Source organism: Martes martes (assembly GCF_963455335.1).
Source record: "Martes martes genome assembly, chromosome: 12".
NCBI lineage: Eukaryota > Metazoa > Chordata > Mammalia > Carnivora > Mustelidae > Martes > Martes martes.
Window position 1 is genome coordinate 88,721,508 of NC_137900.1, and position 27,154 is coordinate 88,748,661.

The 27,154-nt window shown below is 55.2% G+C and overlaps 1 protein-coding gene across 2 annotated transcripts in view; it reads right to left on the minus strand.

Moving 5' to 3' along the window:
• The window catches only part of ENG (endoglin), a 31,448-nt gene extending 6,692 nt beyond the window's left edge, over positions 1–24,756 (minus strand). Inside the window, exons 1-8 of one of the 2 annotated variants that reach the window (XM_080819797.1) lie at positions 24,349–24,756; positions 16,006–16,148; positions 6,635–6,775; positions 3,920–4,082; positions 3,028–3,193; positions 2,618–2,744; positions 2,012–2,186; positions 1,661–1,803 (exon numbers count right to left, since the gene is read on the minus strand). In XM_080819797.1, coding sequence (XP_080675923.1) covers positions 1,661–1,803; positions 2,012–2,186; positions 2,618–2,744; positions 3,028–3,193; positions 3,920–4,082; positions 6,635–6,775; positions 16,006–16,148; positions 24,349–24,415 — 1,125 coding nt within the window. In that variant the 5' untranslated portion in view covers positions 24,416–24,756. The remainder of the gene's footprint in view (positions 1–1,660; positions 1,804–2,011; positions 2,187–2,617; positions 2,745–3,027; positions 3,194–3,919; positions 4,083–6,634; positions 6,776–16,005; positions 16,149–24,348) is intronic. The other variant, XM_080819798.1, reaches the window with a different exon arrangement.
• Positions 24,757–27,154: the final 2,398 nt, after the last annotated feature.

Here is a 27,154-nt window from a genome sequence, read left to right on the forward strand (position 1 = left end):
ATATGGATGCTGTACTCAGAGAAAATGGGCAGATTTTTTTTTTTTTTTTTTTTTTTGTAATTTGGACTGGGCGGCAAACATGCCAACCAGTGCTGTCCCTGCACTAATTCCTGCACCTTCTGGAACCTGCTGGGCCAAATCGAGGTGGGAGGGGTGGTGGTGAGAGATGGTAGCAGACAGGTGTCACTCCATATCGCCCCTGTACCCCACACCCCCCCAAAACTCCCACATGCACTTAACTTGGGAGTGCACTTTAAAATGACAAAATTTAAGTGTCATTCTAAAGATCCCTGAGATCATGGGTGGTTTGTCTAGGCTCTGGCTGAGATTTCCGGCCTCAGGCCAGAAGAAATCACCCCGGAGAAGATAGGCAGCTAGGGTGGCCCAATGTTTTAAAATGTCCCCAAACACAAAAATCACTGCAGCCAAAATTTAGAAACTATAACAAAAAAATGATTTCGAATAAGAATGGTGGACAGAGGGTCCCCGGCTTTTTTGTTCTTAATGTAAAATGCCTATAAAAATCAAGAAAAATACTGAGTCACATTGATAAAGAGCCTTAGGTTACTATAAGTCACATAGGGTCATGGCCACACTCACTACTAATCAAAGAATTATAAATTAAAACAAGAACACCATGTCCCACCTCTAATGTTGGCAAAATTTTTAAAAGAAATTTTTAAAATTCTATTTTATTTTTATTTTTTAAGCAAGCTTTGCACCCAATGTGGGGCTTGAACTCGTGATCCCAAAATCAAGAGTTGCACACTCCACCCACTGAGCCAGCCAGGCGCCCTAGCAAAGGACTTTTTTTTTTGAAAAAACGAAAATAGTCTGGAGAGAGAGAGTCAAAGTGCTCTCCTAAATTGGCAGTGAAAATTGGAATCATATTTGAAAAGTGGGTTGGCAATGTATATGAAAACTTGCAGCCTATCTCACTAATGTAGAAATCTAGCCTAAGAAAACAATCCTACATAAAGAATGCATGGTGATATTTTCTGCGTATTTATAATGTTGCCTAATTGGAAGCAAACTCAGTGTCTAACAAGGGAGGAGTTAATTATGGCATGTCAATATGATGGAATAATTTGTGCTTATTAAAGCGACATTAAGTACATATGTCAAAATTCTAAAAATACAGTAAGTGAAGATAGCGGGAGACAGACAAGTGCATTGGAGATGACACCATATAAGAAATACACAAAGAACACATTCCAGAAAGAAACACCAAAATGTTGGTAGCCACCATCTTTGGGCAGGAAGGTTGAGATTTTCTTTTCTAATTTTTCATATGTAAAAAAATCCAGTGTTATTCTTAGGCGGAGATCATACTGTATAGATACACTCTTAAGTGCCCGCCCGGCTCAGCCCGCACTTAGGATTAATTAATGATGATTATACCTGTTTATTGAGCCTTTACAGTTCACCACATCAGGGTCCCTGTGTCAGAACTTTTGTGTGTGTGTGTGTGTGTGTGTGTGTGTGTGTCAGAACTTATTTAATTCTTCCTGCATGGCAGGTCCATCATCAAGCCCATTTCTCAAGTGGAAAAACTTGGGCTTGCGGAGGGATGAGATTTGTCTCCCTGCCTGGGTCAGGACCCCCAGACTCTTGGCCTAAACGAAGGACTGGCTACCCACGTTCCCAGGGGTTCCCTTACCGAGATGAGATCTTTCTTGAGCACCACAGTCATGACGTCTTCGGAGCACTTGGGCTGGATCAGGGACAGGAGCAGCTCCTGGTTGCAGCTCTCCTTGGGAGGGGTGGTTGTGATGGGTGGGGGAGAGGTCTGCAACCCACCACCTGCAGGGCAGCAGAGTCACAGCAGGCAAGTCACTGAGTGCTCCCTGGGCACCGGGCCCCCAGTGCTTCCCTAACTAGCTACTTTCACTGTCCTCGCCTGCAGACAGGGAAGACGGGGCTTCTGCCGACTGACGCAAGTGCCCTGCTCACAACGGTGCCACCGCCGCTGATCCCAGGACAGGGCAAGGGAAGGGAAGAGGGTGCTCACCGCAGCTGTGGGACTGCAGTGAGATGACATTGGCCAGAGGGAGCTCCACGAAGGATGCTACCATGCTCGCGTTGAGTTTCCAGGCCTCCCCCAGCAGCCCTTGGGGTGTATCCGGGAGCGGGAAGCCACGGATGTTCTCCTTTGGAAAGATCTTGAAGGAGTATTCACCAGTGGTCTAATGACAGAACAGGGAGCCACAGACACAGTCAGGGGGCACACAGCCTGGCAGGGGCACTGCCGGCCAGCCAGGGTTATGCCAGGCCTTGGTGCCACTCACTCCTTTGCTCCTACCGTTTCTCCCCCCGGGCTACCTCCCCTCATCTACTGGTTTCTGTTTGTCCTTCAAATCAGCTTGGGGTTCCCTTCTCCAGGAATGTTCCCTGACCCTGTGGGCTGGGGTAGGGGCCTTCCTAGGGGATGATGGAAGGCTTCCTGGAGGAGGTACCATCTGGGTGAAGGTCTGAAGGAAGAACTGGCACAGAGAGGAAGGGGGCAGATGTGGAAAGGCTCAGAGCTGGGGTGCTCATGCAGGGAGTTGGGGTTTTCTCTCTGGAGAGCCTTGGCCAGGCCTGCGCAGGGCTATCTGGGTCGCAGAGTGAGACTCACCCAGATCTGCATGTTGTGGTTGGCGTCGATGAGCCAGGACACATGGGGTGGACCTTGCAGGATAAGCACAGCGTCGGGACCCCCTGAAGCACAACGCAGCTCCACCTTCACGGTCACCGTCCGGGGCCTGCGGGGAGACAGACCCCGGAGTCAGTGTGGGGCAGGGACACGGGGTTGGGTGGGGCCTGATGGAGACTGGTCAGGAGGGGACCAGACCTGGGGTCAAGTGGGCAGCAGCTGACATGATCGCTGTAGGGCCGGGGAGGGGCATGGAAGTTGGCAGGGCGGGGCCCACAGTGGCGGGCCCCAGAGCTAAGGTGACCGCAACTACACGCTTAGCTAGCCCAGGATGGGCGGGGCTGGATGTGTGCGGGGTTGGGGGGTGGAGAGGGAGGAGCGGGCACCCTTACCGGGCCTCGGTGCCTGGCAGCACCCTCACGATGTGCGCTTCCTTGTGGCCAGGCACGCCTTCCAAGCGGCAGCCCCGGACAGATGTGGGGGTGAGCGGGCTCCAGTCCAGAGTGTGGCCCATGTCCATGAGGGGTTCCAGATTGCAGGAGGACGGTGCCCTCGGGGCTGTGGGGATAAGCACACCTCAGTTCCCTCCCTGAAAAGCTGGGCACTAATACAGAGGCCTGCTGTCACCCGCGGTAAAAGGGGGGTACAGGATGGAGCAGCAAAGAAGTGGGGTGCCTGGGAGGACCTGAATTCAAATCTCCCCTCCACCACTTACTGCCAAGTGTCTGGAGGCAAGCTCCCGCCCGTTTCCTCATCTGTGGACCCAGGGCTCATAAAGGCACGAACCCATGGCACGAGTTGGGGGTACAGCCCTGCGACCACCAGAACATTACCTCACTTTTCCTCTTTCTTATGAAATTTGCCATAACCAGAAATTATGGAATTTTTGAAATTATGGGATTATTTTAGAATTATTATATGGGATTATAATTATTCAATTATTTTGAAATTATGAAATTATGGAATTTATTCGTCTGTGTACGTATTTACGGCTGTCTCCTCACTGGTGTTGGCTCCAGGACGGCAGGGTCTGGGTCTGTCTGCGCAGCCCCCAAATGCCTAGCATAGGACTGAGCACATAGTAGGTTCCCAATAAATAAAAGTGCGGCTTTCTAGGGCAAAAATTACTGTCCCGATAGAGCACTGACTTGTTGTATGTGACCTGGGGCAAATCACATCCCATTTTGGAGCCTTAGTGTCCACATCTGAGAAATGGGCCCGAGGAATTCACATTTCTTCAGAGCTGAGTCCTTAAGAGCCACAGAGGCTACAAGGGAAGCTGACCTTGGTCCAGGCGGAGGAGGACGCTCTGAGGGTCATTCAGCTCAGCGACAGAGACGATGGGGCCCTTCGTTTTTGCCCAGTCGAGAAACTGGTTCTGGGTGGTGAAGGGAGGCAGCTGTGTGGCGTTGATTCCTGGGTGCCCTTGGAAGATCAGTGTGGGGTTCTAGGAAGACACAGGAAGGCTCGGGGTGCTGCTCCTGGGCCCCGAGCCCCCTCTGTCCCGTTCAGGAGGTTGGGAAGTAATTCGGGGAGGCAGCCAGTTGGCTGAGGGGAGGAGGCAGGGCGGCAAATGCTGAGGCTGATGGGTCTGGAGGCAGCCCAGAGCCCCCTCATCAGCCTCCCACCCCGAGCCAGATCTGTCGCATCGCCCTTCCGTACCTGGTGCGGGAGGGAGACATATCCTTGTTTATCCCACTGTCCGAACATCACCTCCCCACCCCGCCACAGTCTCACTCATACAGCCCCCACTTGGGACATCACGTGGCTGGGGTCTGTGGGGCACAGCATCTGCCCGGCCCATCCCCGCGTGGTGCTGGGCACAGAGTGGGCACTGAGCAACACTTGACTTTCCTGACACGCCAGCTTTACCCAGACCTAGCCCACGGCGGGTGCTCCCTGCACAAGGGAGGAAGGAAGGAAGGAAAGCAGAAACAGATGAATAAATGAATGAACGAAAGTCTAGTGGGGATTGTCCCCGCCCTGGGGGATCTTAGCATCCAGAAACGAGTCACGCATCAAGTCACTTGGAACAACAGAAGACAGAGGATGTTATTGAATAGGAGGGAACAAAACAGGGGTCTGGATGGACAGGGAGGGGAACGTGGGTGGTTCTGGAGCCTCACTGCCTCTGCTGCCCAGGCCTCAAGGGGGGACCCTGGTGGGCCTGCGGAAGGAAATAGGGAAGACTTCCTGGAAGAGGTGTTCTGCGGCAGCCAAAGGATTCAGAGGAAGCTGTTGGGGCCGCAGACTCCCTTGCATTCCATCTTCAAAGCCAAGCGCATTGCTCTCAAGCCACAGCAGCCTGAGGGCTTCAGGCTGGATACTAAGGGGGACTGCCGGGCAGGGGCAGTAGGCAGATACCATAGAAAGGTCCACCTAGAATGGAGCAGGATTTAGATAAGGCGGCAAAGTGGTGAGCACCTGGGTGGGGAGCTCAGACCCTGCGACGGAAGGGCTGGGGCCGTGCTTTAGAGCGGGAGGAGGTTAGGAACCTTTACCCGGCCTGACTCTCAGGGTCATCATCTGTAAAATGGGGATGTAACAGGGATGAAGGGTGAGGCATTTGTCTGTCACCAGTGCTGGGTCAGACACAGTCCCAAGCTCCAAACCCGACTGGGGCCCCTCTGGTGGAGTCCCTGCCCCCTTTCAGGTAGCTATAGCCCCCCCTTCCCCCCCAACTCCAACAGTGCCCCACCCCCATCCCTGAGTATTCTTAGCTCGGGGAGGAAGGCCTGGCCCAGGCCGGAGCCAGCAGCTGCTGCGACCTTCCTGCCCTGTGGGTGCATTTCATGTTCCCTGCGTCATCCCACCCCCCCGCCACCCCCCACCGCCCCAGGCTCAGATCCCTGCCTGTAGGGCCCAGGAACGGGAAGGGGAAGTTAAAGGGGAGGAGGAGCCCTGGCAAGCCCTGGCTCTCCACAGGGCCTCGACTTACTCCGCTGGGAACCAAGGGAACTGCCACATGGGGCTGGTCCAGTTCTGCCCTCCTGCCTGGCTTCGGGGCTTTCAGGGCGGCCCTGTCTGTCTGTCTCTGCGGTGCCTGCTGTGAGCCTGGGTTCCTCACCCCTCCCCCGACCTCTGTCTCTGGGCCTGTCTCCCAGGCAGCCCTGGATCCAGGTCTGTGTTGGGTTCCCAGCTCCTTTCCTCCTCTGTCTGTCTGTCTGAGTGTCTGTCTGTCTAACCCTCCCACAACAGGCCGGCTCTTCTTAGTTCCATTTTTGTGTTTCTCTCCCCCTTATTATCTTTGCTGTCCGCCCCCACTCCGGCCTCTGCTTTCTCTGGCTGTAAACAGCAGCTGCTCGCATCTGGGACCACCTCCCAGGGCCTTCCAGCGGGGGAGGCAGTGGGCACAGGCCGCCCCACCTCCTCCAGCCCGGACCCCTCCCTTGCTGTGGGTCCCAGCCCATTGACCTCCTCTCTCTGGCGGACGTGCCTGACACTTAAAACTGGAATTTTTGCAAAATATTTCTTCTCCCATGTAGACCATGTTCATTAGAGCAAATCTCACAAATTCCACCAAGTGTGAAGCACAAATAAATAAATGTCTCTCCCAATCCCGTTTCCCCACCGTAACTACTATTAATACCTTGTTAGTTTTCCTCGTCCTCTGTACTTAAATATTTTCAAACATATCTTGTAACTTTTCCAAAGACAGTGACCAGATTACGTGATGGCAGGTCCCTGGACCCACTTCTGCCACTGGGCAGATGGGAAGACCGGTTAGGCAAGAGAACTGGCCTTGGCCAGGGTTGCCCATCAACCTGACTCCCACATCTGGGTTTGGACTCTTCGCCCCAGACCCTGCCGCCTTCAGGGTTCTCTCAGGCAGGGCCCCATGGGATTCCCCAGGCAGGGTGGATAACGTCAGAGTGAATGATGGCAGAATGAAAAAGAGAGGCAGGGTGGCTGGGGCGGGAGAGCCTGGCCCACAGAGACAGACAGCAGGGGCCTCCCATGGTCAGAGCCTCAGCCCATGGTCAGGGGTAACACACTCACAAAGGCCAGGTTGAGGGGGATCCCTGGGGCTTGCAACCGCAGCAGAATGTTCTTGTTTGCACTGAGGACCAGGAGCACCTCTCGGGGCCGAGTGCCGTTTTGGTTGGACTTCTGGACAGTCAGCTCCAGCTCCGACAGATCCTAGGGTGGGGACAGGAGAGTGATACACACACACGGACCAGTCAGACCTGCACAGGCTGTGCCACCCAGATCAGTCGTGAAGACTCACTCCTCAGCAACTTCCCCTCCACTCTCCCTGCCCCACTGGGCTGCCCCGGCCTCCCAGGGCCCAGCACTGTGCCTGGCCATCGGGAGAAGCTCAAAAAATATTGGCTGAATACAGGTGATTGGTTTCATCAAATCCAGAAATTTTTAAAAGCTTGCAAGAAGCCTGAACTTTATCCACCAGTGGATCAAAGTTTGCTGTTTCTGCGGCGCACCCGCTGCATAAAAGGCCTGGGACCATCTGCGTGACTTGGACAGTACCCTGTGTCCTTTCTCTGTTCTTAGGCAGCAGGATCCAGGCAACAACCTCTTCCCGGTTTCCTACATTCTTGTTTGCCTTCCTAGTTTAAAGTACTAAAATGCCCACATTTTTGTTGATATAGTGCCATCAGTTTGCTATAAGACTGTGAACTTGAAGTCATTACGTCCTGAGGGGGACCTACTGCATGAAAAATGTTAATTGATCGTGCTGTGTGCACTTAGAATGCCTTCCCAACAACAACCCCAGCCACGGTAATAATAAAGTCTAACACCTGCGTAGTGCTCACTGTGTTCCAGGACTGTCCCAAGGGCTTTATGTATTGACTCATTTCATCCTCACAACCTTAAGACATAGGCACCATTATTCTCACTTAACGGACGACAAAAGGAGACACAGAGAGGTGAAGTCATTTGCCCGGGATCACACAGCAAGTATGTGCACAGCTAGGATACAGACCGGGGAGGCCTCCATTTTAACCATAAGGCTCCATATTTTTCTACACCTCCTTATTCCCAAGAAGGAAAAGGACACAGCGATCCCCAAGGCAAAACTTCTTTTGAAAGAACAACCTCAGAGGCACCCAGATGCTGTGGTCTGTTAAGTGTCCAAGTCTTGGTTTCTGCTCAGGTCGTGATCTCAGGGTCGTGGCTTTGAGCCCTGTGTCAGGCTCTGTGCTCTGCATGGAGTCTGGCTTGAGAGTCTCTATCCCTCTCCCTTTCCCTCTGAGACTTCCGCTGTGCTCTCAAATAAATAATTTTTTTTAAAGATTTTATTTATTTATTTGACAGACAGAGATCACAAGTAGGCAGAGAGGCAGGCGGAGAGAGAGGAAGGGAAGCAGGCTCCCTGCCAAGCAGAGAGCCCGACGTGGGGCTCGATCCCAGGACCCCGGGATCACGACCTGAGCCGAAGGCAGAGGCTTTAACCCACTGAACCACCCAGGCGCCCCTCAAATAAATAATTTTTTAAAGCTTTTATTTATTTGAGAGACAGAGAAAGGACGTTTAACCAACTGAGCCACATAGGAGCCCCAAGAAAGAAAGAAAGACAGAGAGGAAGGAAGGAAGGAAGAAAAAGAAAAGAAAGAAAGAAAAGAAAAGAAAGAAATAGAAAGAAGGGGAGGGGATGCCTGGGTGGCTCAATGGGTTAAGCCTCTTGCCTTCAGCTCAGGTCATGATCTCGGGGTCCTGGGATCGAGCCCCACATCGGGCTCTCTGCTCAGCAGGGAGCCTGCTTCCCTTCCTCTCTGCCTGCCTGCCTCTCTGCCTACTTGTGATCTCTCTCTGTCAAATAAATAAATAAAAATCTTTAAAAAAAATAAAAGGAAAGAAAGGGAGGGAGGAAAGGAGGAGGAAGAAAGGAAGGAAGAAAGAAGGAAGGAAGGAGAGAGAGAAGAAGGAAGGAAGGAAAGAAAAGAGAAGGAAAAAGAACAGGACCTCAGATCTGCTCAAGGACTTTCTGAACCAGTGAATGGGCAGGAGCCCGGCCGCAGACTCACGAGCGCGATGATCAATGGAAACACTCCACTGAGAAATTAATTCCAGCCGCTCTCTGGAACTAGCGGCCTCTCCAACAGAGATGAAACGTGACCCCCCAAATCTCCTTATGCTTATCCAAAAGGACAGAGGTATTTCAAGATGAAGACATCAGTGGAAAGTTTTAGATTTCACTTCCAATTATCTCTTGGCCGTTTCCCCAGCTGATGTCACGGAGCCCGACAGCCGCGTTTCAGCCCCTGGAAAAATCTGCCCAGAAATATTTCCGTTAGTCAATAATGACACCATAGTCACTCTTTGTTTGTAACTTTGCTCTTTAAAACAAAAGAGCAAATAACATGATTTCATTTTCAATATTTTACAAGGAACGGTTTCATTTTAGTGAGCTATCGACATTGCCTGTGGATCACTAGTCTTCTGCGAATTTATAGAACGATAATAGAGGTTTCAAATTTATATTTTAGAAGTTCACATTTTTGGTTAGTGTTTTCTAATGGGTTTATAACATGTTGGTTTTCAAAATATCTTTTTTAGTCAATTTTTTCAAATATTTATGTATTCTAGGGGTATCTGGCCATTCAGCCAGAGGAGCGTACAACTCTAGATCTCAGGGCTGTGAGTTCGAGTTCCGTGTTGGGTGTAAAGGTTACATAAATATTTTAAAAATTTAATACCTATGCTTTCTAAACATATTATTTTTTAAAGATTTTATTTATTTATTTGAGTGGGAGAGAGTGAGAGAGAGCATAAGAACAGAGGGAAGAGAAGCAGATTCCCTACTGAGCAGGGAGCCTAACATGGGGCTCGATCCCAGGACCCTGGGATCATGACCTGAGCCGAAGGCAGACACTTAACCGACGGAGCCACCCAAGTGCCCTGACATTCTAAACACTTTAAAAATTAAATACTGGATTTAATAGATTTTGGTAAAACATGAAATAAAAGCTAAACATCAGAACTGACATTTTGTTCCAGGATGATGATCATTATCTGAAGTTCTTATTTAATTCATTAATTTTTTAAAAAAACTGAAGTGTAATTGGCAGACCGCTTGAAATTAACCCGAGCAAAGGGAGACCCACTGTGGGGGTGTTGGGAAAGGCCCAGGGCCTCTGACCTGCCAGAATCCTTGAGAATGAGAATCACTGAGGATCTCTGAGAATAGACCTGCCCCCCCCACCCCCGCCTTCTTACTCTGATTGCGTATGTACTGTTCGCTTGAACAATCGTCTAGGATTGCACAACTCTGTGTATCTACTAAAAACCATTCAATTGTATACTGGAAATGGGCAAATGTTATCTGGATAAAAGCTGTCGAGAAAAACAACTGAATATCAGTCATTTCACATGGTTCAGCCCAATCCATGCCTGGCCCTGTACTGAGCGTGTTACATGGGTTTTCACTGAGGCAGAGTCAGGTATCGTCCCATTTTACAGATGCAGCAATCAAGGCTCAGGGAGGAAATCTACCCAGGGATCTGCCCTGGGGCGAAGTCAGGTGCCAGAGTGGAGCCCACAGTCCGCGGACCTCTGGGCAGCTCTCCCAGGCTTCCCTACAGTTCATCACTGTGCTGCCCCATCTGTCACCCAGGGGAGTGACCTCTGGGGCCCCGCACGCAGCAAAGGAATGGGCCCTGAGGTCTGGAGATGCTGCTGACAGGCTGCAGTGGATGAGGCCCGTCCTCTGCCCCTTGGTGGGCATCCACAGACCGAGAGCTCCGCGGGTGACAGAGTGGCCGGGGGCACAGCCTTGGAGCTGGCGGGGAAGAGCCCTGTGAGCATCCATGGTTGGACGTTCATGGTTTCATGGTTGCTGCTGCTCGGCGACTGTCCCTGCTCCTCTGTACCTCAGTCTCCCCGCTTGGTAGGACGGGGTTGGGAACAGATACCAGGTGGCGCCCTCAATAAAGGAAGTTAGAAAAGAGAAGTGGACGTCAGCGTCGGGTCATGCCGAGGGTGAGGGTGTTAGGAGACTGGAACTTTGTGGGCATCTTTGTCACGACACTCAGCCCTTCACCCACCACTCAGTTGTCACCATGGCCCTCCTGGTAGAGCTGGGGGCTGGAGAGGGGCTGGGGGCTGAGGCCCAGAGAGGGACCCCCGCGGGGCGGGAACACACAGCAAGTGAGCAGCGGGCAAGCTCACGGAGATGGGAAAGCTGGGCCCCTCAGGGGGTCTCTGAGCCCCGGGACCTGGCTGAGTCCGGCTGGTTACCAGAAAACCCCAGTCCGGTTTCCACAGCAAACATTTCCATCCTCTAGCCCTGACTCATCATCGGAGTCACTCATACACACACTGACTTCCCTCTTCCCACCCCCCAATCCCCCAGCCCGGAGGCAAAGCAAGGGGTCTGCCTCTCCCCCTACCTCGAAGCTCCCAGTCTTCCGAACGGCACCCTGGGAAATCCGGGAGCCCAGCCGAGGCAGGCAGGCCGGGCCGGCCCCTCACCCCCAGCTCCGACCTGGGCCAGCTCAGGCCAACCCCCGCCCCTTCCCTGAGTGGGTGGGCGGGAGACCGCGTTTCTATTTTCGTGCCAGTGTCCCACAGATGCCATTGTTGGCCCAGGGGTTGGTGGCGGGAAGGGGGGATTTCGGTGAGGAGGCCCTGAACACTAGTAGCCACTTATAGAAAGCTGTTTCCAGCAATTCTTCTAGGAGCGGAGCCTTGGGGCTGCCTGCGGCCCCCACCCTCCGAGGGCCAGACTGGAGCCGGCCAGAATGGAGCCAGCCGTCCCTCCGTCTACCCCAGCCGAGTCAGAGGACACATGCTGGCAGGATGGCAGGGGCAAGGGGTCAAAGCCAGACTGACCTGAATTCAAAAGTGGGCTCAGTCATTAACCTGTGACCCTGGGCAGTCACTGGTCCTCTCTGGGCCTCAGTGTCCTGGTCTGGAAAATTGGCTGAACAACAGGCCCCCTTCGTAGACTTGTGAGGACCAAGTAAGGTGCTGCGCCCTAGGCCGGGCGTCCGTGCCCAGTGAAACACGCGGTAGTAGATTGGCTCTCATGACCTGTAATTCCTTCCTTGCCCACTCACCCAGAGGAGTGCCACGGTCTGGGGGCTGGGGAGGTTGGCGTTAAAGGTGGGCCACAGTTAGGGAGAACTGGGACACGTTGAAGCTACACCTCCCTGTGGCATTCCCCTCTCTGGGCCTCCGTCTCCCTATCTGTGTAGCGAGGAGGTGGGCTCAGAGATGTTCTAGTATCGTGTGGTCCCTGCTTTTTATCCTGCCTCCCGGGGTCCCCGTGTTTGGCATCCCAGAGTCGTGGTCCCTAGCCAGGTGGACAACGAGTGGGCTTCCAGAACCTCCCAGAAGAGACGTGCTGCTTTCCCCAGCAGAGGGCCCCTGGTCAGCCCGTGTTCCTCCCCCCCACCCCACCCCACCCACCCACCCCCGTTCATTTGCCAATCTGAGAAGACCAGTGCTGGGGGCCCAGCCTGGGGCTTTTGCACAGGAAATAGGCACAACTCTATCCAGGAGCTCAGCAGAGAAGAAGACTGACACCCCTCCACAACCAGAGATGAACAGCGAGTGCCACCGCTGACCCCGTGGCGAGGTCACTCAGCAAATCCTAACCTGCATGTGTATTTCTCTTTCCTTCCTTCCATCAACCATCCATCCACCCAACCACCCGATAGTGACTGCGAGACTGACCCTGAGCTGGACCCGGGGACACAGCAGTGAGAGAGCAGACACCATCCCCGCCCAGCCTGCTGGGCCCCCTGATCCGTGCCCTGCCACCAAACCGGCCCCTCATATCTGCAAGGCCTGGGATAAGAATACGAATGGCAGCCCCCCCACCCCGGATCCCAGCCCACCCTCCCTTCTTTTCGCCTCCTCCTCTTCACGAATACAGATGTGGGCAACGCAGCCGGAATGCCCCCGCTCTGCCATGCCCGCCCCCCAAACATAGTCACCTTGCCCTCCCTTTGGGTCTGGAGAAGCTTCTACCAGCCATGCAGTGCCCCCTCTAGGACAGGACGAGAAAGAGCCCCACGCAGCCCTGGGAGGAGGCTCGGCGCATATGGGCGGGGAGTTCTGGAGTCCAGGGACCCAGAGCACGGACGCCGCGACAGCAGCAGGCTCTGGGTGGGCGCGTCCCTCTGGCCCTACAGGTACCAGGGGGGGTGCAGGCAGGGGTGCACCTGAAAGAGGGTCAGAGGAGGGCCATTGTGGGGCCCGAACAGGGGCTCTCATTGCCTAGGTCTGAGAGCGACACTGCCCTCCACCGCCCTCCACAGCCTCCTAGGACGGTCTCGGGGATCCCCGGGCCCCTCCCGCTCTCCCTCTCTGCCCGAGCAGCCTTGCCTGCCCCTCTGGTCAGGAATGAGTCAGTGCAAGAGCCCGGCATCTGCTGGGGGGTGGCGGGGTGTCCTTGGCTCCCCGGGTTTGCCCAGAAGCGGGGTGAGTCAGCGGCTGCCCCAGCTCGGGCCCGGTGGCCTGGGGTTTGTGAGGAGGACAGCAGATCCGTGCAGTCAGTCTGACGGGAATCGCTGAGACACCAGGCCGGTTTCCTGTCTCTGCGGGTCAGGATGTGACCCCGGGCCCCCTCCCGGAATCCGGGCTCCGGCCTGCCCTTCGGGGACCTAGCGAGATAGAGCCCCTGCCCAGAGGCCCCTCATCTGTCTGATGCAGACCTCTCTTCCCTGAGCCTCTTGGCGGCCACAGCTCCTCTGCCGCCCACCCACAGGAAACCTGAGGGTTTGAAGGCTACACAGGGGTGGGGGGGAAGCCATCTCCGCGTGCCAGGGTTTGAAGCTGGCAGCCCCAGGTCGGGAGGGCTTGGGCTGGTTGCTGAGACAGCTGCCGCCCACGCGCCCGCTGTCAGCCCCTGTTTCGGGCCCTGGGCCTTTGCTTGCGCAGTGCCCTCTGCCCAGAATGCCCTTCACCTCCCTCTGTCTGGCTAGACACCGAGAGTCTTCACTAATGCCCCTTTCCCTCCACAGCCCCGTGTTCCCCCCACTGCCAACGCTATCACTCAGCACCGGGGCTGTGGGTACCCACCTCTGCCTCCCCTGGCTTGGGAGTGCTTCAAGGGCAGACAGAGGTTGGGCTGCTTTCTCTCTACACCATCAATGCCCAACACAGGCTGGGCACTGAGCAGGCAGCTGGCAAGGATTGTTGATGGGGTGGGGGTGGGGGGACAACTGTCAGGCTGTGGACCCGACTGCAGGGGGCTACCTGGAGAGGAAGGTGCCTTCCATGTCACAGCACAGGGTCTGCAGGGATCATGGGCCCTGGGGGCAGGGAGGCCAGGAGCCTCTGGTGGGGAGGCCCAGCTCCGTCCGGCTGGACCTCAGTTGCCCCCTCTAAAAAGAGATTCACAGCCCCTGCCTCAGCTACCTGGCCACAGTAACCTTTGGGGATCAAATTAGCAGACTGACATGAACATGTTCTAGAAACTGAAGCATGCGGGGAAAGAGGAGGGTATTACAGGTGAGACCCAGAGGCCAAAGATAATAATGTATGATAACAAGGTATCGTTGTTGGCAGCCCTGCCCCCAATATTTGTCTGTTCTCCCCCACTGGATCCTTGCAAACCCCCACGAGGGAGGTGTTATTATCGTCCCCATATTTCCCGTGGAAAACCAAGGCCTAGAGAAGAGGCCCACAGTCCTGCTGCTGTAAGGCGGGAAGGCAGAGCTCAGTGTGCAAATCGTCCCGCTCCAGGGCCTGTGTTGGTACCTCGCGGTGCATTCCTGCACTCACACAGTCAGCAAACAGCTATTTGCTATCTGCCAGGCGCCCTGGGCCAGATTCTGATACTCTGTGATTCTTCACGGAGTCCTGGGCTCAGGAACTGTGTTTGTGTGGCAGAGTGAGGGAAGGAGCCCCCTCTGCGTGCCAGGCACTTATATGAGGTGCCGTAATGTACCCAAGGCTGGAGCCCCAGTCTCCTGGACCCCAGCTCTCTCCACCACCCTCTCAAGCAGACAGGCCTGGCAGGCCTAGGGCTCACAGCCTGGCTTCTTCGATTAAAAGCCAGATGTTCCGTGGACTGAGTCCCCCAGAGGAGGTGGGGAGCGACGGGAGGGTCCCTTGTCATGATCTCTAGGATGACATGAGTTACACTGGCATCCTCCCATGCCCCTAAAAATCCTCCAATGACCCTTACTGCCCACAGGAGACCAGACTCAATACAGTGGCAGGGCCTTTGCCTCTCCCCAGCCCTGTCCCAAGGTGACCTATAAGCTCCCGCCACCGTGAACCACATTTTGACCCTAACGACATTCTGCTCACCTGTCTGTGTGTTCACCATGTCCTTGGCTCTTCCCCACCAACTCCTTCACTCCTCTTGGCCAGGAGTGCTATTGCTGCCTCCAGGAAGCCCTGTCTAATCCCACAGCAGCTGCACTACCCCTGCCCTCCGCTCCCCAAGAGAGCACCCATCACCCAGATCCTGGCTGGCTCTCTACACGTCTATTTCCCCCAGACCTGGGCACTCGGCAGGGGCTTTTCTGAGACTCTGGCCTGTTGCTGAGTGATTAGGGTCGGGGGATCCCAGTCTCCCAGAGTCCTGGTCAGCAGAACAAAATGAGCTTACCGAGGCCAATCTCATGTCCCATAGCGTTGCCAAACTTGAAAAAAATTACAATGGCTTTGGAAACCATCTAACGTGTGTCTGGCACTATCTCAGTTCGGGGATTATCGAGGCCCACAGTCCTGGTGGCAGGCAGGGCGGTGGGGAGCAGGCCCCCCACGATATTGGTGGTCTGGGCACCGTCTTATCGCCGCACAAACGCAGGGCAACTCAACAGTTCCAGGAGCAGCCTGGCCACAAGCTTCCTGAGCTGACGCCACCGAATCGCTATCAGGAACTGAGACCACACAAGCCAGGTGCGGCCACCAGCCCCGGCAGGCCAGATGCTGCGAGAACCCAGATCTGCTGGGGAGCCAGGGGACAGCCTAGCTTGGGGTCGCCCAGAATCTAGTGTGAACTCTGGCCTTGGGTATGTGGCTTCACCTCTCAAGGCCTGCCTCAGTCTCCTCCTCTGAAAAGTAGCGGTAATAACAGACTCAGAGAGATAGCCCTGTGGGAGGCTTCAGTCCGCCAAGAAGCAGCAAACTCCCCCATCACGACAGGTGCACAGGTGACAGCTCACCTGGTCCATTCCACTGCTCACCTGGCTCTTCTCCACTCCGTCCCTGGCCCCACCCAGCCCTTCCCACCTGGGATTTGTGGCATCCAGTAGACCTCCGTGATGCTGGCCCCAGGAACGCCATCCCTTACCGGCCCTGTGAGATGCCCGTGTCTCCCTCCTGGCGGGGACCCTGGTGAGGACACAGCCTGCTGCTCCAGGGACAGCCACAAGGGAGGCTCCCCTCATCTCACTGGACCTGCGTCTTTCTCTGGGACCCCAACCCCAGCCCTGCCACCAGGCACTCACCCTTGAGGATTCCAGGAAGAGAACGTGAACTTCAAGGGTGGCATTGGGGACCTGAGCCACGCAGCCCTTAGAAACTTGACTTGTAACGTATGTCACCTTGGCATCCACAGGCTGTAGGTCACAATGGACTGTTTCTGCGAGACCTGTGGGGAAACACAGCCAGAGAGAGCCCCAGGTGAGAATAAGGTAGTGACAGTCACTCCCACGTTCTGAACGCCTAGCACTTGGCACTGGCTTAGGGCTTTCTGCATCCCACAGCTACCCTACAAGGCGGATATCATTCTGTCCATTCCACAGACGGAGAAACTAAGGCTCAAGAAGGAAAAGTCTCTCCCCCGAGGTCACGGTGCAACTAGGGGCAGGGTTGACAGATAAAATGCGGGATACCGGGTTAAATTTGAATAAATAAAAAAGCGATTAATTTTTTAAAGTGTAAGTATATCCTATCACATGGGACATATTTATACAGAAATTTTTTTCATTGTTTATCTGGCACTCAAATTGAATGGGGTATCCTGTATTTTTTTTTCAAAGATTTTATTTATTTACTTGACAGAGATCACAAGTAGGCAGAGAAGCAGGCAGAGAGAGAAAAGGGGAAGCAGGCTCCCTGCTGAGCAGAGAGCCCAATGCGGGGATAGATCCCAGGACCCCAGGATCACGACCTGAGGACCCCAGGATCACGACCTGAGCCGAAGGCAGAGGCTTTAACCTACTGAGCCACCCAGGGGCTCCACGTATCCGGTATTTTTATTTGCTGCATCCAGCAGCCCTAGCCTTGGGGCTGGGCTCACAGGTGTACACACCCAAGCCTCTGGCCTGTTGACTCCCAAGGGAGACAAGAGCTAAGATCAGGAGAGGAAAACTTCCCGTCCTGCGCCTTGGGGCGGCTGGGAGGAATGGGGCCAAGGAGGATTAAGAGTCACCAGGCCCCAAGGGAGGGAGGGAGCCAGAAGGGTGGCCCGGGTTCAGAGGGCGGCTGTGGGAGGAGGCCTGGGCCACAGGAGCCTGCTCCTGGGCTGCCGGGAAACACAGGTCCTGAGGGAAGGGAATGGAATTTCACCCTGACCCGGCAGAGGAGGAAGAGGAAATGAGGCCCCTACACCTCGTCCTAAGGAATGTGCCGAGGAAGGGGGGGCTCCGGAGGAGGGAAGGAGGACAGAGAAGGGGAGACTGGAAGTTTGTGTCTCCATCTTGTCGCGCTCACTTCCTGTTTTCTTGGAGATCAAAGATGGGCGCGGAGGGGCTGGCAGCACGTCCAGCCGTCGCCAGCTCAGAAGAGGGGGTAGGGAAGCTTCTTCGGAATCCCAGGCCTTGGAGCCCGTCTTTCTCCTCAACCAGCCTTGCTGGACTCAGGACCCCCCAGAGGTCAGAGAAGGACCTAAGATGGCCGTCCCCGGCCTCCACCACGCTACCCGCCAGCAGCACCTTGGGAGGGATAAGTTCAAGACAAGGGCGTTTGGCGACTCCAGGCCTTGTAAGTCCTTTCCCTGGTCCTGTCCTGTGTGCAAGGCTCACAGTGCGAGTGTGCTATGGCATTTGATTCAAGGCAGGGTCCCTGGAGGGACGCCGACCTGGGTTTGAATCTCAGGCCCGCACTTACTAGCTGTGTGGCTTTGGTGAACGGTTTTCCCCCTTGGGGCTTCAGTTTCCTCATCTGTGAGAAGACAGCACCCACAAAACCCTCACAGGTTGTTGGGAGGATTCCGCAAGAACAGGGCGTATGGCGGTTCTTTGGGTTACAATTATTTGATTGACTTCAGTCCCTGGAGAAGAATGGACTGTCTTAGGGGAGTAGGGGTGAAGTGGTAGGATGGGGCGGTCTGCAGGTGAGGGACCTCTGGCAGGGAGGTCACTGGTGTCCCAGGCCAGCAGACCCCCTCACCCCAGCAGATGCAAGGGCTGACACCATCTCCCATTGTCCCAATCCCTGGTGACCCACTAAGCCCCTCAGTGCTCCCCACCTTCTCTTTTCCTTTCCCTATCAGCGAACACCGATTTCTTGGCTGCTACCTGGTCCAAACCCTTCCTACACAGACGGGGAGACTGAGGCCCGGAGAAGCGGGACGGGCCAGAGTTACACAGCGCATGGCTGACCAGGCTGGGCCTCGGACCCCCTTCTCTCCACATGACCCAGGGTCTGGCCTGCAGATTAGCACAGTGCCTTCCTCCTTTCCTTCGGACTTTCCCTGCCCCCCCTCCCCAGACTTCCAGGAACCCCAGTTCCTCCTGGATTGCCTGGGCCGCCGGGGGCCACCTCCTCCATGCCGTCAGCGGGAGAGGCCACGGGCCTGGCCATTATGTAATGATCAGATAACGGGCCAGGCTGGGAGATCAGATAAGAGGTCCATTTATTTTGGGGCCTTTTCGAATCCTGGCTGCCCCCACCCCGCAGACGAGAATGGGGAGACAGGAGGGAGTATGACGCCCGGGCCTGTCTCCCGGAGCCGGAGGCGGGCCCAGACAGAGCTGAAAACAATCCCCTGGCACCAAGGGAAACGCCAGGGCCTCCCGGGACCCGGGTTGGAGGAGGCGCCGCTAGGGGCCTGGGTGACCCGGCCCCGAATGAGAGACCTAGGAGCCGCCTCCCCACCTCAGTCCCCTTCCTCCTCCGCCCCCACCCAGGAGCATAGGGCCACCTCGGGGCTTTCCACCTGGCCACCCCAGCACCTTGAAAGGCCACAGGGAATAATGGTCAAGCAACACCAGAGCCAGACGACCTGGGTCAAATCCCAACTCTACCCCTCAAAACAATGGTCACCTTGAGCAAAAGTCTAACTTCTCTGAGCCTCAGTTTCCCCACTTGCAAAACAGCTTTCGTCACGCTTACTGAGAGCCAGGTACTGTTTTGAGGCTTGACATGAGTTCATTCATTTGGTTCTTGCAGCGGCCCTACAGGTGGGTACTGCTCTTGTAACCATTTGATGCCTGGGGAGACAAGATCCGTGAGGTACAAGAATTTGCCCAAGGTCACCCAGCTATTATGAGTCAGGGTCTGTATTTGCTGCCAGGCAATCTGGCTCTGGCGCGTAGCTGTGTGTCTGCCTGGTACGCAGAAAGCATTCTGAACACAGTGGCTCTGATTACTTCCTAATTCCAGGGCAGAGCCTTTCCACAGGCTTTCTCTGTGTTTTGTCTTTTTTTTTCTTTTCTTCAATCACCCAGCTATCCATCCACCCTTTGCTCCTTTCAGGGTCCCAGTATAGCCTCCCAGATGTCCCAGCTTCCAGCTCAGTGCCCCTACAGAGAGCCCTCAAGGCTCCCTTCTCCAGCCTTCCTGTGGCTCCTCAGTGCCCACAGGGTCAAACCCATGCTCCACCACCTAACATGGGATTAAAAAGTGTAGGGATCGGGGGCGTCTGGGTGGCTCAGCCAGTTAAGCATCTGCCATCCGCTCAGGTTGTGATCCCAGGGTCCCGAGATAGAACCCTGTGTCGGGCTCCCTGCTCGGCGGGGAGTCTGCTTCTCCCTCTCCCTCTGCCCCTGCTCACGTGCTCTCTTTCTGCCTCAAATAAATAAATAAAATCTTAAAAAAAAAAAAAGTGCATTGATCTGATGGATGCCAAGGTTCAGATCCTGATTCTGCCAGCTTTCAGCTTCCTTTCCATGCCTCAGTGTTATTATCCATACAATGGGGATGATGGCGATCACAACGGCTTCCTTATCCAGTTGTTGCGAAAGTTGGACCGATGACACACGGGCAGGACTCCGCAGGTTCGCGGTGCAGGAGGAGGCTCAGGACTGGCAACTGCTCTCATGAGAACTTAACCCACCCGGGAGAAGTAAGCTCTTCCTCCAAACACACCTCATTCCCTGCAGCTGCCCTGCTCTCCCCCAGACCAATGGTCTTCCTTTTCTCCACCTCTTGGTCAATTTCTGTTCAACCTTCAAAGCCTTGTTGTGAAAGTCTTCTCATCGGGACCGATCGAGTGGCACTCTAGCTGGGAGGACCAGTGTCAGGGCAAGAAGGGGACCAAACCTCATCTCCCCTCAAGCAGAATGGAGCAGTGGTTAGACCCTGGGCGCAAGCCCCAGCTGCTCATTCCTGGGCTGTTACTTGGGAGAATTCCTTCACCTGCTTGTGCCCCAGTCTCCTCAGCTGTGAGGTGGGAGAGATAGGAGTGTCTGCATCCCTGGGCTTTTGTGAAGGTTAAGTTTGATGGTACACATCGGGTCTAGAGCAGGGTGGGGCCAAGAGTGGGGGCTGGGTCAATGTCAGCGGGGATATTTGTCTCTTCACCCCCCTCCCTGTCCCAGGTATGAAGTCAGCTCAGCTCTGGAGGATGGTCCAGAGCTGGGGCTGGAGCTGGGGCTTAGTGTCACTCTCTGTCTGGCTGAGATGAGACAGAGTCTCAAAGGTCATGTCCCCACTGTCCCCAGGGACACATCTGCTCCTGGCTCACACAGTTCCTCTTTTCTCTCCTGGCAAATGGGAAGCTGCCCTGAAATGCGGGCTCTAAGCGATGGGTATCTGTGGTCTCTGTCCTGTGTCACCTGCCCCCTGTCTGGAGAGGCCCAGATCCGGGCAGCACCAGGTTCCAAGTCCTGCCTCTGCCCCATCTTCCAGCAAAGGCTTCTCCACACTTTGATCCCAGCCACCCGACACGGGCCTCAAATCCCAGCACCCCCCCCCACTTCTGGGACTCTGTCCAAGTGAAATGCTCCAAAATACAGGAAGAGGTGCATGTACCAAAAACGTGCACGGCGGTGGTATTTATAACTAGCCTCAACAGGGGAATCACCTAAATATTCAACAATAAGGGATTCGTTAGACAAATGACAGGATGGCACATCAAAGAGAAAGAATATTCTGGAACCACAAAGGGATGGTTATGGGGTCTACATGACAACATAGAAATCTTCTGGGTCAAAAGAAGGGTGCCCAAGTCTCCTAAATGTTGATCCATCTTCCTTAAAACTACGTTCAAGAGCTAGACAAAAGGGACACCTCAGTCAACTGGGCGTCTGCCCTTGGCACAGGTCATGATCCCACGGTCCTGGAATTAAGTTCCACATCGGGCTCCCTGCTCAGCGAGGAGTCTGCTGCTCCCCCTGCTTATGCTTTCTCTCTCTCTCCGACAAATAAATAAGTAAAATCTTAAAAAAAAAAAAGAGCTGGACAAAAATTAGTAGGCAACCCACCTAACAATGCCGACATTAATGAAGGAACTTGGGAAGTGATTTTTTCCCCTTCTTATCGGTTTTCTTTGAGGAGGAGACTGAAGTGACTACATAATTAAATTGCTCTTTAAAAATCTACATGTTTGTCCTTTAAAGAGAAAAAAAGCATTCCAACGTGGCAAAAAAAGTGTCTTAGAGACACTTTTAGAGAGAATTCGGTAGAAAAATCTTGTGCTGGAGAACAGGGACGTCGGAATTGTCCCCATGCGTGCCTGTGCACGGTTACTATTTTATTCTGACAGGAATGGAGTCACTGATGGAGTGACCAAGGCCAGGTCCCAGACATTGGTTCACAGCAGAATAGACACAAATTCAGCTTTTTCTCTGTTTCGGCTGCATGTCATTGAATACGGATTCATTTGCTAGGGCCCAGGCTGATGGACATTAGGGTGGTTTCCAGTTGGGGTTTTGTTACAGGTACCTATGGGCCATACAGACCTTTACGGAGTTAGACAAGCAGCGCCAAAGGGCTGAAGGCATACACGAGTTAGGGTTTTGAGAGATTCTGCCAAACTGCGTTCCCAGAAGGCTGGACCCATTCTTGGACCTGTTTGGGACCCATTTCTCAGGCCTGTTTGAGGATGTGAGGGTCACTCCCACCCCATCCCCCAGCGTGGAGATCTGAGTTCCACACTGCCTGCCCTCCACGAGCCTCAGTTTCCCAGACTATAAAAGAATTGGGCTGGATGGTTTAGAACGTCCTTGAACCCTATGATCACTGGGGTACTGGTACCCACTCCCAGAAGGAGATGAATAAATTATTAATTTTTCCAACTGGCTATTAAACACAAACATTATTAAAATTTAACTTTTGGGGGGCGCCTGGGTGGCTCAGTAGGTTAAGCATTTGCTTAGGCTCGAGTCAGGACCCCAGCGTCCTGGGATTGAGCCCCACCTTGGGCTCTCTGCTCAGTGGGGACTCTGCTTCTCCCTCTCCCTCTGCCTCTGCCCCTTCACCTGCTCATGATCTCTCTAATAAATAATGTCTCTTTAAAAAATTAAATTTGCAGGCGCCTGGCTGGCTCAGTGCAGCACGTGACTCTCGACCTCCAGGTTGTAGGTTTGAGCCCCACATTGGGTGTAGAGGCTACTTAAAAATAAAATTTTTTTAAAAAAATTTTATTTTTTTATTTGACAGAGAGAGACACAGTGAGAAAGGGAACACAAGCAGGGGGAGTGGGAGAGGAAGCAGGCTTCCCGCTGAGCAGAGAGCCCGATTCGGGGCTGGATCCCAGGACCCTCGGATCATGACCTAAGCCAAAGGCAGTTGCTCAATGACTGAGCCACCCAGGAGCCCCGATAAAAAAAAAATCTTAAAAAAATTAAATTGTATAAGCTTAAAGAGAAATATATATATATATATATATTTGAAAGATTTTATTTATTTATTTGACAGACAGAGATCACAAGTAGGCAGAGAGGCAGGCAGAGAGAGGGAGAGGGAAGCAGGTTTCCCGCTGAGCAGAGAGCCCGATGCGGGGCTCGATCCCAGGACCCTGGGATCATGACCTGAGCTGAAGGCAGAGGCTTTAACCCACTGAGCCGCCCAGGCGCCCCCAAAGAGAAACATTTTTAAATGTTTGTTGTGTCGATGTGGTAAAAATATCGGACAAAGTGCTGGGGTCGCCGCATCCCACCTGCAAGCTTGCCGAGTTGGTAGCTCGAAATCGACCATAGAGGAACATTCACACCCTGGACACTAACAAACACCATCCCCAGCGCCCTCCACCCCATTGTTCATTATTTGCCAGCACACCACTGCCTTCTATCCTAGAAAACCAGGCCCTGAAGATCTACATGGATCTTTCTCGGATGATGAGAGGACAGTGTTATCAAGCTAGAAACGTGGGAGCGGTGAGAGAAAGACAGGGCGGCCTGGAGGCCTGTCGTGGAGCTCAGGTAGGCTTCTGTCTGAGCTGTGTGAACTTGGCAGGTCACAGCCTCCACTTCCTCTCCTGGAAAATGGGGAGATGAAGGCAGCCGTCTTGCAGGCTTGCTGGGAGCTATATGGGGGCGGGGGGGTGCATACTTATTACACGTGGTTAGGAGCCACAAGTCTAGGGTCAAATCTGTGCTAGGTTATTTAGTGGCTGTGACAGTTTCCTGTGAGCCATGAAGTAGGGGTTTAGAGACCAAGGACTGGAGACTTTAAAATGCCACAAGATGGGATCAGGTAGGGAGGTGGCCTCGGTTGTTCTCTTCCCACCACCAACCCCAGATCCTTTAGGGAGTTTCTGGATGTGCCGTGGGTGAAGGAGAGCCCATAGGGCTGTCCTGTGGCTTCAGGTGGGTGAGGGGCGGACACGGCAAGGCCCAAGTGAGTGGGATGGAGATCTGGGTGTCCCCAGTTCCTCACAGCCTCTCTGGTCAGTGTCAGAAGGCCGCAGAGCCAGGACCGCCTAGAACAGCCCCCAGCCTGAGCCGCCCCTGCAGAACCCTTAGTCTGGGCCGGTGTCCCCACCTTGCCGCATCTTGAGAAGCAGAGGGTAAGCCGAGGCAGAGAGTGCTAAGTTCAAGAGTGTTCTGGGGGCCGCTCACAGGCCCTGGGGAGGTGAGAGGCAGGAACTTAAAGCTGATCATAAAGCCGCAATAACAACACAGAATCCTCCAGCCTGCTCCGAGCTGTGTCTACAAGCACGCTGCCCCCTCAACAGCCCCAGAGGAATTCCGTCCCCTTCCCCGCTTTGCTCAGCGGCCCGAAGGCCATCGCTCCACATCACACCGCCAGGAAGCAGCCATGTGAGATTTGAACCAAGAGCCCTTGTGCTGACTGTGAATCCACACACCCTCCTTCCCACAGCTTCCTCAGATGGGAACCTTAAGGCCCAGAGAGGGCAGGAGACCCTCCCAGGGCTGCACAGCACTCTAGGACATGGGCTTCCTGGGGAGAACCTGGACAGAGCTAGGAAGGCAGACGCCAGAGGCCGGGGCTGAGGCAAATAACTCACACCCATTTGCTTGAGACGGTTAGGGCTGAAAGTTCTTTGTCTTGTCAAACCGGGAGGGTTGGTCACCCGATGGTGTCCACATTGGACTGTCCAGACCCCCTAGGACAGCCCCACTGGGTGTAAGGTCAGGACCAGGTTAGGGGCCGGGGACACTTGGGGCCGAGTCTCACCGCCGCCGCCCCCCCCCCCCGTCCCGGGGTCCCTGGGCACCTACTTGTGGGCCTGAGGCTGCAGACGGCCAGCAGCAGGGCGACGACCGGGGGCAGCGTGCGGCGGTCCATGCTGTCCACCAAGGGCTCTGTGCGCTGGGCCTTATCCGGTGTCCAGGGGCAGGGCTGCAGGCGGGCGTGGGGGCCGGCGTGGGCGCGAACAGGGACCCAAGGGGAACAGGCGGCCGGAGCGACGGCGTCCCTGCTCCAGCCTTCTGAGGTGGCGGCCGAGGGGTCAGGAGAAGTGGGCACAGGGGCGCGGGGCCGGGCCGGGGGTCGCTGGCCGAAGGGTGAGCGGGGAGGGGGTGCCGGGCTCCTGCGGATGGCGGCTGTGGCAGCAGTCCTGGCCTGGGGCTGCGGACGGAGGCTGGGGTATGACCGGCAGCGGTGGGGAGCTCCCGGCTCATCCAGCCTGGCCCGGGGAGGCAGGAAATGCGCTTCCTTAGAGAAGGGGCTGGCCCAGGCAGCCTGCCAGGCGGGGAGAGGAAGTGCCTCGGGCTTTGTCGCTGGGTGGGGGGCCCTGTGTGTGGGGGGGAGGCAGTGGGGTGGGAGGGCCCAGGCTCCAGGCTGGTCTCCCCACACACCCCACTCTCCCATCCCACCCTCTCCAGGGCCAGCTGGTGAGGCTCATCTGGCAGCCCCCGGGGGACAGCTGAAAACAATCACCCTAACAAGGAGCCCTTTTAGAGGCCCTGACCAAGGAGGCTCAGCTGGAGCTCATTGCCCCTTGAACTCAGTTGTTCCCATTTTGCAGATGAGAAAACAGAGGCCTGGTGCGGTGAGATAATTGGTCTCCCAAAGATGGTAGAGTTGGGATTCGAACAGGTGTCCTGGGGCACCAAAAGTGGCTTACGTAAGCCTGACACTGGCTCGTCATTCCTTGCTCTGCAGGCAGGGAAACTGAGGCCCGGGATAGGGAAAGAACACTCCCAAATGGCAGCTGGGGCTGAGCTCTCAGGGCCCAGGGAGAACAGCAGAACATCAGGCCTGCTTCCTCCATGGGTGGGAAAATCCTCCAGGGAAAAAAGCCCCAAATGAAAGAGGGACTCTCTAACGGTCTTTCTGAAGTCAGGTGGCCCTGGGTTCAAAGCCCTGCTCTCCTTGTTCTGAGCTACAAGTCCTCAAGCAAGGTTCCACAATATTCGGTCACCGTGTTTGTAAAGAGGACACAATGGTGCCTTCCTGGCCAGGCTGCTGTGAGATCTGGGGAGGTCTGGGCACTACGGCGCTGAACTCGGCCCTGGCATGGGAAACACTCCCACCATCAGTGCTCCCTCAGCCTGGGAGACAGTGCCCGAACTGTCCCTTGTTTGTTCTGCAAACAGTAAGTGCCAACTGTGTGCCCACCGTGGTGTTGTCCCGAAGTAGCACCTAGAGTCAGGCCAAGGGAGCTCAGAGGAAGCAGTCTGAGCTGCCTGGCGTCTGAAGGACTGGGCGAGGCGGGGGAGAGGCGTCGAAGAAGGGGGTAAGGAAGGTCCGTTGGGCGGGGACCGGCCCCAGCGAAGGTGCGGAGGCAGGAAGCAGTCGGACCACTGTGGGACACGCAGGGGCTGTGTGCTGGGGACAAGAAGCCTGGAGGGGCAGACTCTCACCTGGCTCTGGAGGGACACCTAGAATGAAGGCCAAGGGCTATCATGGAGGGTTCTGGAGCAGAAGGGGCTGGCTTTGAGAAGACAAGTCATGTTACGGGCTGGCAGGACCCACAGACGGGATGGAGCCAGGAGGCCCTTCCCTTTATCCTTGTCCTGGGTCACGGATGGAATAATAGAGGCCCAGGGACAGAAGGCAGGAGCCCTGGGGTGCCTCTGGAGGGAACAGAGCAGAAGTATGTTTGTCTGTGCAGGAGCTGAGAAGGGGTGGGAAGGGTGGGCGTGGCTTCTTGGGTGGGGATTGGGGGAAGGTTCGCTGCCCAGCCCCAGAGCTGCCTGGCCAGGCATGGATGTGGGGTCAAGGGAGACCCCCCTCCACCAAGCAGGAAGGCTGTGATGGGAAGGAGGGGGCCACTGTGGGAGGAGTAGCCCCTCGGCCTGTTCCCATGGGCACAGAGATGGGGAGGTGGGCGCCCCCAGTCCGACGGCAGGGATGACGGAGGGGGCTGTGAGGCTTCCCCCAAGGCCCTCAGAACAGGGTCTGTACCCCAGGGACAGTTAATCCAGCCCCTGGGGCTGAACTCCCCAGTGCAGCAGACCCCGCCCTAGGCGGACCCCTTATCAGCTCTGGATCCTCACAGCCATCCCTGGAGGCCAGTGATGTTAAACCATTTACGGAGGAGGAACCCAAGACTCCCTGAAGTTTATGTGACCCCCCGGCGGACCTCAGGGCCGCGTGGCTCCAAGCTCTCCTCCTTCTCTGCTAACTGTGGAGAAGACCCATGTCACCGTGGCTGTGGGTGTCACAGGGTGAGGGGAATCCAGGGCCAGAGCAGGGACCCCATGGGAGGCTTGCCCCAAAACTTCCTCCCTCCCACTTCCCCCCAGGCTGCACAATCCATCCCCATGCACATTCTAAACCAGACCCACTGGATTCTCTAGAAAGCAGGAGAAGCTACATGCAGACCCAAGGAAGAACTTTCAGGAAACTTCCAGGGATAGAAAGACCTGCAGGCAGTTAAAGGAAGGCCTGGAGCCCTGACTCCGGAGACCTTGTGGAGGAGGGAAGAGACTGGGCCCCCCCAGCTGTGGAGATGACGTCACTTGGGCCCACCCCGACACCCTAGCCTGTGTGGGGTCCTGCTGTGTGAGTCTCTCCGCTGACTAGACGCCCCTCGAGGGGGGACTTTGACACATCTGCACCGCTGCGGCCCCAGCACAG